This window comes from Meriones unguiculatus, chromosome 6 (genome assembly GCF_030254825.1).
Source record: "Meriones unguiculatus strain TT.TT164.6M chromosome 6, Bangor_MerUng_6.1, whole genome shotgun sequence".
Taxonomy (NCBI): Eukaryota; Metazoa; Chordata; class Mammalia; order Rodentia; family Muridae; genus Meriones; species Meriones unguiculatus.
The window spans coordinates 16,116,553-16,130,419 of record NC_083354.1 but is presented as its reverse complement, the minus strand read 5'-3'; the positions used below and the strand labels follow the sequence as shown (position 1 = coordinate 16,130,419).

Here is a 13,867-nt window from a genome sequence, read left to right as displayed (position 1 = left end):
TTTTGTTGTTGTTGTTACATTGATTTATTTCATTTCATTTCATGTGCAGAAGTGTTTTCCTGACACCAGATCCTGGTGCCCCTGGAGGTGAAAAGAAGATATTAGATGTCCTGGAATTGATTGTGATATGCCATGTATGTGGGTGCTGGGGCCGAACTGGGGCCCCTTGAAAGAGCAGTGAATGCTCTTAACTGCTGAGCCATCACTCTAGTGCTATACCTTTGTTTTGTTTGAGGGCTTTTTTTTTTTAAAAAAAAACCTCTTGTTTGGCAAATCTGTTACTGGTATATACAAAAACTTAGTTTTTGTATGTTGGTTTTGTAGCTGCTGCTTTGCTGACCGTGTTAATCAGGCTCAAGAATCTTCTGTTGGGGTCTTTAGGGCCTTTTAAGTAAAGGATCAGTCATGAAATAGCCACAGTTTTACTTCTTCCATTGTGCACCTTCTCTTTCTTCTTCTTAGTGCTGTAGCTGAAACTTCTAGCATTAAATTGACTAAGAATGGAAAGTGGGCACCCTTGTCTCGATTGGGATTTTTAGAGAGTATGCTATCAGTTTTCCCAGTTTAGCGTAATACTGGCTGTAAGTTTGTCGTGGCATCCTGTATCATGTTAAAGTATGTTCCTTCTACTCCCAGTAATTCTTTAGGGAACTTCTTCAAAGGCCTTTCTGCATTGGTTAAGATGATCATGTGATTTCCGCCCTTAGGTCTATTTTTCTTCTGGTTAAATGCATTGATTTGCACATGTTGAACCAAGCTTGTACCCCCAGAATGAAACCAGGTTGTTCATGGTGTACTTTTTGCTGTATTCTTGAATCTGGTTTACAGGGATTTTAGTGCAGTGTGTGTGTGTGTGTGTGTGTGTGTGTGTGTGTGTGTTTCTGTCTATATTCATCAGGAAGGTTGCTCTATAGCTTTTTTTGTTTTGTCCTTATCTGGATTTGTTGTTGAGATAACACTGGTCTTGTGGAATGAGTTTAGTAGCATGCCTTCCCTTTCTACTTTATAGAACAGATTGTGGAACGTTGATACTAACTTTTCTTCAAGGTTTGTCTGAATTCACCAGTGTCTTGTTTTGGATTTTCATGTTGGGTGACTTTTTTTTTGAAAGATTTATTTATTTATTATGTATACAGTGTTCTGACTTCATGTACCCCTGCATGCCATAAGAGGGCACCAGATCTCATTATAGATGGTTGTGAGCCACCACGTGGTTGCTGGGAATTGAACTCAGGACCTCTGGAAGAGCAGACTGTGCTCTTAATCTCTGAGCCATCTCTCCAGCCCCTTGGGTGACTGTTTATTGAAGCTTCAGTCCTGGAAGTTTATGGAGCTTTGGCTCATTAATTTTCTTTTCTTCTTTTTCCTTCCTTCCTTCCTTCCTTCCTTCCTTCCTTCCTTCCTTTCTTTCTTTTTTGGTTATTTGAGATAGGGTTTCTCTGTGTAGCATTGGCTGTGCTGGACTCACTTTGTAGACCAGGCAGGTCTCGAACTCACAGATCCTTCTGCCTCTGCTTCCCTGAGTGCTGCGATTCCAGGCATGTGCCACTGTGCCTGGCACTCATTACATCGTCTTGATTTAATTTTAGTAGGTCATATGTCCAGAAATTTATCCATTTCACATTAAATGCGTTAGTGTGTGCGCGCACACATGTATACTATGGTGGTCAGAGGATAACTCGGGAGTCATTCCTCTCCTGCCACCGTGTCTGCTTCAGGGATGAACCTCAGGCCTGCACGCAAGCCCTTATACTGCCGAGCCATCCGTCTCCCCAGCCCCTTTCCGAGGATGTATTTTTATTATTTTTGATTATGGGTAGGTGCGTGTGTGGGATTGAATGTGGTGCCCATGGAGGCCAGAGGTGTAGGATCCCCTGGAGCTGGAGTTACAGCCAGTTGGAGCCACCCGATGTGGGTGCTGGGAACAGCAGCAAGTGCTGTAACCACTGAGCCTTCTGAGCCTTTCTCATAGGACTGTTGTGCCCCAGACCTTCTTATAAGGTGTGCTCTCAGTTTTATTTGGCTCAGGAACCTTTTAATCTCCCCCCTGATTTCTTTAATGATACCGTGGTTATTCAGAAGCTTACTGTCAGGCTCAGTGTTTTTTAATTTCTGTGGCTTTAATTTCTTGCTGTTGATTTCATAGTGTTAATTGCATTATGATCTGATAAGATATAAGGGGATATATTGATTCTTTTGGATTTGGTAAGACTTGATTCATGGCCTAGAATGTGATCTGTTTTAGAGATGGTTCCATGGGCTGCTGATAAGAATTCGTGTTCTGTATCTTTTGGACGGAATAGTCTATAGACAATAGTTAGTTTGATCAGTGGTGCACTTTAGCCCTGAGCTTTCTCTGTGGAGCTTTAGTTACCTAGAGATGAGAGATGGGTACTGACTAGGTCACGTACTATCACTGCGTGAGTCCTGTCTGACGTTCTTTTGTTCTTTTCATGTTGGTTTATGAAATTGGGAGCATCAGTATATGCTGTATGTATGTTTATAAGTGTCACATCTTCTTGAGAATTTATTAGTAGGTAGTCTCCTCTTGTGGAGGAGACTCACTTCCTGCCTCCTAGGTGTAAGGTGTTTCTTCCAGCATCTTCTGCAATGCTGGCTTGATGATCGGGAGTTGCCTGTACTGGAATGTCCTCATCTCACCACTGATGTAAAAAGATGGCGTCTCAGGTCTAGCCCTCTTCGTTAGTGCACTTGCTTTCAGGCCTTAAAATGTATTATCTCATGCCTCCCTAGTTCCAAGGCTTGCTGATATCATTCTCATGTTTCTGCCATAGGTGAGTCTTTTCTCTTACAGCTTTCCATCTTGGTTCTTTGTATTCGTGTGTGCGTGTGTGCACACAGGTGGAGGCCAGAGGACGAACTTTGGTGTCTTTCTTCCACAAGCGCCACCCACCTTGTTTTTTTGGTAGAGGCTCACCCACTGGCAGTCAGGTCTCATGGATTTGGATGAACTAGCCTGCCACTGTCTGCCCACTGCTGGGATTATCTGCTGCCATATTAAGTGTCTGCTGCCACAGCCAACTCTTTACGTAGGCTCTGGGGCCCTGTCTGGAATTTCTTTGTCACGATTGATCTTATGTTTTATTTATATGTAAGCATGTGTGAGCAGGGGCATGTGAATGTGAGTGTCTGAAGATGCCGCAGATCCTCTCGGAGTAAGACGTTTGTGAGCCGCCGTGTGGGTTTTGGGCATCGAACCTCAGTTCTGGAAGAGCAGTCTGGGCTTTTCACTGCGAAGGGTCTCTCTAGCCCTGATTTACTGAGTTTCTCATTTTTAACATTTTCTTTTTCCCCCCCTCAAAATCTGAATTTCCTTGCTGATTTTTTCCTTATGTTTCTATTTTATTCATATTGCTAAATTTCTCATCTGTGTCTCAGACATGAAATAGTTAATATGGGGTGGAATGCAATTGGCAGTTCTCCACCTTTAAATTTGTCAATTTAGAGGAAGTGGGCCAGTTACTTTAAAGATACAAACTATCAAAACTCACTTCATGAGAAATACATTGTCCAAAGAATTCTATATCTATTAAAGAAAAAATTTTTTAAGTTAAAAGCATTCAACAAAGAAGAATCCAGTTTCAGTAATTCCACTGTTGAATTCTGTCACGAATTCTGCACAGTGTTTTATGAAAAATGGAAGAGGAGGGAACATGTTGCAATTTGTTCATAAAGCCAAAAGTATTCTTACCAAAACCAGATGTAGATGAGAGAATAAAACTGAACATTGTTCGTTTTCTAGTTTCGTTTCTATTGCTGTGATGAAACCCCTGACCAAAAGCAGCTTAAGAGAGGAAAGAATTTATTTGGCTTACACCTCAAGGAGTAGTTCACATAAAACCCATTTTCAAGAGCTGAGAAAAATGAAGTGCCCAGGCTGCTTGCTCTCATCTAGCTTTCTACCATTTTACATAGTTCAGGTACCCAGCCTGGGGCATGGGATTGCCCACAGTGGGCGGGACCCTCTACGTCAATTAGCAGTCAGCACAGTCCCCCAAGACATGCTCGTAAACCAACCTGATAGTGACAGTCACAGTGTGTGAGGTGTGTGTGTGTTGCTGGGGGTTGAACCTACAGTTTTGCTCATGCTAGGCAAGCACTGAGCCACTAAGGTTATGTCCAGCCCTAGTTGCCAACCAGCTAGATGCAGGGTTGTCCCAAATGATTTTATGTCCTTAAATTGGACATCTTTGTGACTCTGCAAAAATCAGAAAATGTCATGTGAGTATGACTTCTTCTATTTCTCCAGTGTCTTTGGATAGGTAGGAGAAAGCTAAATAGACCTCTAAAGGAAGTATCTCCTGGTAGGAGCAACAGATTTTACTTACCTCACCCTTTCTGTGTGTATGAGTGCACGTGGCATGTATTTGCAGACCAAAGGACATCTTAGTATTCAAAAAAAAAAAAAAAAAAAAATGGAGGTGCTTAGCATCAAGGCTTTACTGTCACAACTTATCTATACATGTAAAAATGTGAGTGTAAGGCTGGTGTGATGCTAAGACCTGTAAGGGAGATCCAGGAGAATCAGAAGTTCAAGGCTAGCCTCTACTACCTGGGGAGTCTGAGACCAGCTCAGGCTCTTCAATCTCTCTGTAAAATGGGGGGTGTGATGGTGCTCCTGTGATCAGCTATCCAGGAACTAAGGTGGAAAGGTCACTTGAACCCCAGCTTAAACCTATAACCAGACACAATAAGACCATTACAAAAATTGAATAATTCTTGCCAGGTGTAAATGCATGTACCTGTGACCCCAGTGCTAGGGGCAGAAACAGCTGAGTAGCCCGTCAGCCTAGTCAAAATAAAAAGGCCCAGGTTCAGTGAGACATCCTTTCCCAAAAATAAATGGTTGAGGAGGACACCCAACTTTTGACTTCTACACATGTGGCATAGGTGAGCACACTTGGACACACATATGCACATATGCATACATCACAGATGCACAAACATGTACGTGCATACACATATAAAAATGAGGTATTTTTTTAAGATTTATTTATTATGCATACAATGTTCTGTCTGCAAGAGGGCACCAGATATCATTATAGATGGTTGTGAGCTACCATGTGGTTGCTGGGAATTGAACTTAGGACCTCTGGAAGAGCAGTCATTGCTCTTAACCTCTGAGCCATCTCTCCAGCCCAGTATTTCTTATATAATGGGGTCATAAGAAAAAAATAAGTGGTGCACTCAGTTTGACATGCCAATCATATTTTGCCCATCCTTTGTTTTAGAGTAATAAAGCTTAATTATTTAATTAGAATCTGTTCAGAAAGCTTTTAAATTTTCTGTATTTTTCCTTCAGCATCTTTTTTGTTATATTTTGAGAGACTGCCACAGATTCACCTTAAACAGTTTCTATTTGAATTCAATAGCCTTTGCTCTCCAGTAGCTCTCATTCTTTAGTATACCATTTTTGTTTATTTTTGTTTGTTTTGTGTGTGAGTATTCTAAGCATCTTGAAGGATGCTGCTTATAGTTTTGATAGCTGTTTTTTGCTTGTTTCATTTTCTTAGGGGGGGCATCTGTGATTTCTTTTTACTTCTATTTTTTACTTACATGTATGTGTGTGAGCCTGGGTGAGTTTGTGGGCACCATGCAGGAGCCTGCAGAGATCAGAATAGGCTGTTGCATCCATGGAACTGGAATTACAGGCAGCAAGGAAGTTGCCATGGGTTCTCTAGTAGAACATCAAGTGTTCTTAACCACTGAACTACTCTCTAGCCCCTTCAACTATGATTTCTGATGATCTGTTCATATTTAACAGTTATAAAATGGGGCTGGAGAGATGGCTTAGTGGTTAAGAGCACTGGCTGCTCTTCCAAAGGTATTGAGTTGAACTCCCAGCAATCACCTGGTGGCTCACAACCATTACAATGAGATCTGGTTCCCTCTTTTTGTGTGCAGGCATGCATGCATGCAGAACACTGTAAACATAATAAATAAATAAATCTTTAAAAAGTTATAAAATGAAAGAAATTGCATTGCTTCTGTATATAAAATATATAAAATTCAGAGATTACATTTTGCAGTTTCTTTGCCATTTTGTGCACTGAAACTGTATCCTGAGGTAAGTACATTCCTGAAATCAGTTACAAAGAAAAAATTATCAAATAATAGTGTGTGTGTGTGTGTGTGTGCGCATGTGCGTGCACGCGCGCCTACATGCATGCAGATGTGTGACCATCCAAAGGCTAGGATGGTACGTGAAGCACTCTCATTTGTAGAAGGGGTCCCTTATTTTGACACTATTTTGGCTGCTGTGATGATTATCTTTAATTGTCAACCTGACATGATCTAAAGTTGCTTGGAAAGAGAGTCTCAGCGAGGGATTATCTGGCTTGGGCTGTCTCTGTGGGCATGCCTCTGGGGAAGAGCCAGCCCACTGTGGGTGGCTTCATGCCCTATGAAGGAGATACTTGATTATGTAAGTATAATGTTCAGGTCTTCATGCTTCCATAGCAAGTACTGTACCCACTGAACTCCTTCAGTTTTAATTTGCTTTGCGTACCCCTGGCTGGCCTGGGACTCACCAAATATACCAGGCTGACCTGGAACTCAGAGATCTGCCTGCCTCTGCTTCAGAATGCTGGGATTACCTGTGCCTTCACTTCCTGCCTAAATGTATATTTATTTAACATCTTCAGTCTGGTATGTTTAAAAATAAGTACTTTGCTTTATGTTTGATATTAAGTAGATTTTAACTGTTGAAATATTTCAGCAAAAATGGAAGCCATCAGCCCTGGAAAATTCTACAGACTGTTGCAACAACAAAAACTGTGTGAATGAGGGTGACGGTGGGGGATGTGAGGCTGCACTTGAACCACGTGATTGGATCAGCAAGTTGCCATTTTGAAAATGTTTCCTGGTGTCTGTGGGTAGACATTCCGGTTTTTAAAGAATGGTTGTTTCTTTTTACTTAGGTCCTTCCACAGCAACATCGGCTTCTTTTCGAAGTGTTTGATGAAAATCGTTTGGTAAGTTGCATCACACTGCATGAGTGTGAAGGATGCGTCGACGGTGAACTTGAGGAGAGTGATGGGAGGGAGGGTCAGGAGCCTGTGATCTGAGAGATGGTTTGGGAGGCCTACGAGGGTGCAGTAATTTTCTTTTTCCTTTTCTGGAGTTAACCCTACCGTTCCGTTCTGCTCCCAACCACCTCTCGGGGTTGTCAAGTGTTCCTCAAAGCCTGCGTGACAGAAGGTGGCGGAGAAGCCCCTCTTGTTCCCATGCCGTGGACTCTGAATCCTAGAATATTCGCAGTTGTGTGCATTCGGCACAGCGGCCCCGTGTGTCTCTGCGTGCGTCCACAGTGTCAGTGGGGTCAGAGAACAGCCCGGGTGGCATGGCGGTCCTCAGGCAACCTCACAGGGTTTTTGTTTTGAGACAGGGTTACACTGGCTGGGGGCTTTGCCGGGTCCTCTCCTCCAGTGCTGGGAATGGGGGTGTACACTGCTGCGCCCGTCTCTCTTCGGGTGCTGGGCATCAGAACCGAGGCCCTCATGCTTGGGAGGGAACGCCTGTGGTGGCTTTCCTTCCGTGTCCTGTGCCCAGCTTCACTGTCCCTCCACTCTCTTACCTGGACTCTTTTGTAAGCCTGTCCACACTGAGGGAATGAGTGTCATCCTCAAAGACCAGAGGAAAGCCCAACCTGATTGCTTTTGTCGTGGCTGTGGTTTCGAGACAGGCTCTCCCTAAGTATCTCTGCCTGTTTTCGAACTCACTCTGTAGATCAGGCTGGCTGTGAACTTGCAGTGACTGTCCTATTTCTGCCTCCTAAGTGCTAGGATTTCAGACCTGAACCTCTGTGCTCAGCCTGGTTTCCATTTCTATAAAATGATCATTCTGCCTCCTGGTTTCCTGAAAAACATCTGGAAGCTCTGTAATTTCCCTCCCTTTTCCTCTTTAGGATGCCTTTTCAAGCCTTCCGCTGAATGGCTTGCATTTATAATTTATACCTGTGAGATCTGAACATGCAGATTGTATTACTTAGCTTTCCAGCCCACTGACAAAAAAGAAAATCCACTGAAAGGAGGAAACACTTACTTGGCTCATGCTTTAGGGATTTTAGTTCATGGGCACTTATGTCTACTTAGGGGCCTGTGATGAGCCTCGGCATCATGAAAGAAGTGTCTGGTAGCATAAAACGGTTGACAAGGAAGCGGGGGAGGGGCAGGGAGAACGTGATCACTTTTGTAATGGAAACCTTACCTCCAAATCCATTAAGCTGTGAATGCATAATTGAATCCATTGATGAGATCAGTATTCCTGTGGTCCAGTCACATCCCACTGGACCACTGGTGCTAAAGCTCAGTCGTTAGCACAGGAGCTTTTGTGATCCACTTCTGATCTAAACCCTGACACATATAAAAGAAGTAGTGTTCAGTACTCCATCTTTTTTGGTTATGAAATATAAACACTGAAAGAGGAATTAAATAATTTAAATCACTTTTTTTTTTTTTTTTGAGTAATAAAGAAACTGGATTTAGGGCAGGAGAAATGGCTTAGTGGTTGAAAGTGCCTGCTGTGCAACTGTGAAAACTGGAGTTTGGATTTCAGTACCAGGATAGCAATCCGATGTCCTGCAAATGCTATGCAGATTCAGTAACCCCTGCTCAGGGGGGAGTGGAGACAGGAGGATCGATGCAGCTTGCTGGTATCCAGCCTGCCAGTGGAAACATGAGGCCCCAGCTAGGGGAGAGACCCTGCCTTAAAAGGAGTACGTGGAGAATGATAGGGAGGGTACCATACCCGCTACTGGCCTTTGTATATCTGCACATACATGTATACGTAAGCTCACGTAGAGACAAATACATACAAGTAATTTTTAAAAGAAATATTAAAAAAAGAATATTGATACATTGCATAACTTTTTTGTCAAGAAATGTTGATTGACTCAGGCACAGAGACTTGTACTTGTAACCCCAGCTCTTAGAAAGCTGAAGCTGAGGTAGTGAGAGTTCTAGGCCAGCTGGGCAGCGATGGCACACACTGCCAGCACTCAGGAAGAGAAGGCAGGCAGAACTCTGAGTTTGAGGCAGCCTGGACTACACAACAAGATCCTGTTTGAAAAAAACAGAGGGGGACAGAGAGAGAGAGAGAGAGAGAGAGAGAATGAATATTCTAGGCCAACCTGGTCTGCATAGAGAGTTGCAGGTGAGCCCGTACTAACATTGGGAGACCCTGCCTCAAAAATAGTTAAAAACAGGAAATAATAATTGTACTAATGACTGAAGGTATTGCACTGAAATCTTAACACCACAATAATCAAAGCATTTTTACCAAAGGGGACTCTCTGTTACCAACAGGGAGTGTGAGCTTTTTTAAGACCATCTGTTAAGACTATTACTTGTTTGTGTCTGTGCGTGCACATTTGTTTGTGTGTGTTCATGCCCTTGAGTGTGGAAGCTAGAAGAGGTCATCAGATCTCTTGTAGCTAGAGTCCAGGCATTTGCAGGACACGTGACTGATGGTGTGTGTGTGTTGGCTTCTGAACTCTGGTTTTTCATGATGTCGAAGCAAGCACTCTTAACCACTGAGTCATCTCTCCAGCCCTGATGATTTATTTTTAAACCATGAAATGTGCATACACACAAAATACACAGCGCAAAATTTTACATTTAGTAACAAGACAAATGTCTGCGTACAGATGCCTCAGCTGAGGCACCAGAACATGCACAGCCTCTGAAGGCTTCTTGTACCCCTTCCTCCATATGTAGTGGCTGCTAGCCTACGTTTTCTGTTTAACATTTCTTTGCTTTCTAAAATATTTTTACTGTGTGTGTATATATTGTTTCCTTTTGCATATTTTAAATGTTATATTTTTTTTAAAAAAAATCTATAAATGTATGTGTTTCTGTGTGTAAATGAGTGCAGTGCCCATGGAAGCCAGAAGATGGCGTCAGATTCCCTGGAACTAGAATTTGAAGTGTTTGTGAGTCGCCTGACATGGCTACTACCAACTGAACTCGGGTCCTCTCAATAGCCATCTCTCTAGCTCCCTTTTGCGTATTTTTAAACTTAAACATGCAGCACCTATGAGTGTGTTTCTGACAGGCGTTTTCCTTATTGTTGTACTTTTGAGAGTGATCCACATTGGCGCATTTTCACCCAGGCACAGTTTTCCACCCCCTGCAGGAATACCATAAGTCACGTATGAACCGTACATACTGGACACTCCACTCATTTCGAGTTGCTTTTCTCAGCTGACAGATGCCCTGGCTCTAGTTTCTTGTGCTTGTGTCTGAGAGCATCTCTTGGCTAGGGATTGGGGCTGAATTTCTGGTTCCTTTGACTTCACTCGCTATTAAACTACATTTAAGTTATTTAAAGGTCATCCACAAAGAGGGATAGCTCCTTCTGCACAACCACCATGCGTGGTTGTGCGTGTAACTGTTTCTTCACTGCCAACAGTGGTATTTTTTTTTTTTTTTATCAAACCTTTTGTTTCATTAACATTTTTTGAGAATTTATGTGTGTGTGTGTCATGATGAGCTGGAAGAGAAAAAAAAATGACTTTGGTAGTTGTGATTAAGCACATATAGATGATAAACTTGGCACTTAAAGCTTAAGAAAAAAGGGATTTTAAAAATTGTATGCATGTGTGTATATGTGCAGCTGTGTGCAGGGCCCACAGGACAAAAGAAGGTATTAGATCTCCTGGGGTAGGAGTTACAAGCAGTCGTGAGCTGCCCAGCAAGGATGCTGGGAACTGAGCTCCAGTTCTCGGCAAGAGAAGTGTGCAGTCACAATAGCTGTTCAATCGCTGCTCCATCTCTCCAGCTCCAGAAACTTAAAACTGTTATGGTAAAAGCAAAGCCATGCATTAATCACGCTGTAACAGATCCCACACTGAGGACTGTGGAGTCCATTAGAGGCTGGCTCTGAGCTGACACATTAGTCATAACCCAGACAAATCAGAAATGTTCTCCCACGTTAGAACATGAGGATCCAGAAACAGCACAGAAGTGCTTCCTGCTCATCCCAGTGCTTGGGAAGCAGAGGCAGGAAGACCCAAATTGTAGGGTCACCCTCAGCTACACGAGGAGCCATGGAGCCAGCTTGGACCTATAGGAGATCTTACCTCCAAAAATCAAAACTACAAAATTTATTATTTAATAAAGTGAAGATGCCTCTCCTGTCTCATATGAGACAGTGGCTTCGAAAACACTCGGAAAATCTCTTCATTCCCAGATGATATGATCTCACTATGTAGCTCTGGCTGTCCCGGAACTCATTATGTTGTCCACACCAGCCTTTACCTCACAGATACCTGCCTGTTTCTGCCTCCCAATCAAGTGTTGGGGTTAAAGGCATGTATTCTTATGCCTGGCTGTTTTTATTTAGTTTAATTGAATTTATATTTATTTATTGAGGCAGGGTTTTCATGCATCCATCCCAGCCTGACTTTAAACTCCATAGGTCACTGAAGATGACCTTCAACTTCTGATGCTGCCTCCACCTCCTCTGTGCTGGGATCACAGGTGTGTGCCTCCACATCTGCTGGCATCTGGAGTTGAGGCTCAAACTCTGGGCTTCCTGTACATTACACAGATAGACCACCGATGGAGCCTCATCCCAGCCTCAGAAATTTCCTCATGATGATACAGATTAAAAATGTCGTTTATTTAATTTTTAACATGGAGGCCGAGCATTGTGGCCCACGCCTGAAATCCTAGCACTCTGGGAGGCGGAGGCAGGCAGATCCCTATGTGTTCAAGGCCAGCCTAGTCTACAGAGCCAGTCCAGGACAGCCAAGGCTACACAAAGAAACCCTGTCTTGAAAAACCAAAAACCAAATTTTAACAAAGCAAAGCATGTAACATGTACTTACAAAAATGAGTCTTATTTTTGTGTTGGTGTGCCTGTTGTGTCAGTCTTCATGTGTGCTGGAGATAGAGTTTGCTCAAGCAGTGAATGTGGACAACTAGCAGCAGCCAGAAAAAGCTGGAGCAGGGTGCAGAGCGCCACGGACATCTCGGCACATAACTGGAGGTGATAAATCACCCAAGCCCTGGGGGGTGCAGAGCCACCAGGCTGGCCACCCAGCAGCAGGCTTCCATCGCTGTCAACATCCGGCCTTGAAACCGTGACTGACTTAGCACATCTCCTTGGAAAAGTAGGGTGAAGAGCACAGTATAATTTTAAGTAGAAATAATTTCCAGTCATCTGGAAAATGTTTCCCAAGTCAGACATGATACTTGCTTTTGAGAGAAAGAATGCGGCTGCATTTCTTTCTTTCTTTTTCTTTTTTTTAAGCTGATTTTAAGGCTTGAGGTGATGGTGGTCATGGCAGTCCATACGTGCAGGGGTGATGGGAGTTTAGGATGATGTGCCTAAAAACAAAGCAAAGAACAAAAATCACACATTCTGCTCACCAGTTCGCAGGTGCCTGCGTGTCACCAGTCTAAGAACCACACGTGCATGCGTGCGTTCTGCCACCAAAGGCTCATGGGTAGAGACATTGTGCTTCTGAGACTCAGTGGTTATTTATTCTTCCAGGGTTTGAGACGGAAGATTTTAAGGCATTGGTTCACAGGGTTGTACAAGCTGACCGGTCTGGAATCGGTGGGGAAGCTGAATGCATGCAGCCAGGATTTCTCTATGGGAAGAAGAGGCAGATTCTTTTGGAGGCTGGAGGGATGGCTCTGTGGTTAAGAGTGGGTACAGAGGATCCGTGTTGGGCCCTCAGGCAGCTTACAACTAACTCTCGCCCCAAAGGGCTCTTGTGCCTCTGGCCCCGAGGATACTGCAATTACTTGCTTATGCACAAACGTACACACTTGCATAATTAAAAACATTAAACAGAAGTCTCAGCATAAAATTAAAACCGCCTCCCTCTTTGAGAAGCCTGGTCTTTCTTTTGAGGCCTTCAGCTGGTTTGGACGAGGCTCACTCACACTGTGGAAGGTCAGCTGCATGTACTAAAAGTCCGCTGGTTTTCCTCTTCTTTGCATCTGTAGAAATACCTTCAGCAATGTGTGGATTGGAATTTACCAGCCAGCCAGGTGTCCTAATGTAGTTGGAGTTGATGGGCACAGTAGATGGCAGCCTTTAAGGTGCATCTGTCCACATGGCATCGATGATCACCTTATTCTAGGGGAAATAACTTATGACCAAAGAGCTCAGAGCAGGGTCCAGCCTTAGGGCCTGTCTACCAAGCAGTGACCAGACAGCTCAGCGAGAGGACCCAAGCTGCAGTCCCAGGGCCTGTGCATTTCTTTCCAGGCTCCTGATTTCGACGGGACAGGCTCAGAGTCCTCCCGGAGGAGGGCTGCCAGCACATCCCATTCCTCTGGCTTGAGGTCAGAGTTGACACTGGCCCTGGTCACTGTGAGGTGTGGCTCCTGCACTGCCTTAGACCTGAGCCCATGATGCAGGCTATGCAGCATCTTGGGATTTTAACACACAGTTGTGTAGCCTGGCTCCTTGGCTCACCTCTCTCTTAATTCCTCAGTTATCATTGTTTCTCATCCGTCTGTAGAACTTTTAAATATTCCTTTAAAAATAGCAACTGGATTATCTTTGTTGTTGAGACAGTATCTCACGTAGCCCAGGCTGTCCTCAAACTTAGCAAGTATTGGAAGATTACCTCCTGGCTCCACCTCCCGAATGCTGGGATTGTGGGTGCCACCATACCAGGTGTATAGGGTGCCACCATACCAGGTGTATAGGGTGCAGGGTCACAGCCAGGGCTTCGTGCCTGTGAGGTTAGCGCTCCACCAACTGAGCTACACCCCAATCCTCGATCAACTTCAGAAAGCAAAACAAACCCCAGCAAACTGAAAGAAAAAAATCGGGTACTGAGGGTGACTGCAGTGGCAGTGTCCGCCCACCATTCCTGCCCCCA

The 13,867-nt window shown here is 43.9% G+C and overlaps 1 protein-coding gene across 2 annotated transcripts in view; it reads left to right on the top strand.

Moving 5' to 3' along the window:
• Nedd4 (NEDD4 E3 ubiquitin protein ligase) overlaps nucleotides 1-13,867 on the top strand; it is a 91,421-nt gene that overhangs the window by 18,490 nt on the left and 59,064 nt on the right. For both annotated transcript variants that reach the window (XM_060384776.1, XM_060384775.1), the window contains exon 6: nucleotides 6,942-6,995. In XM_060384776.1, the coding sequence (XP_060240759.1) occupies nucleotides 6,942-6,995 (54 nt within the window). The remainder of the gene's footprint in view (nucleotides 1-6,941; nucleotides 6,996-13,867) is intronic.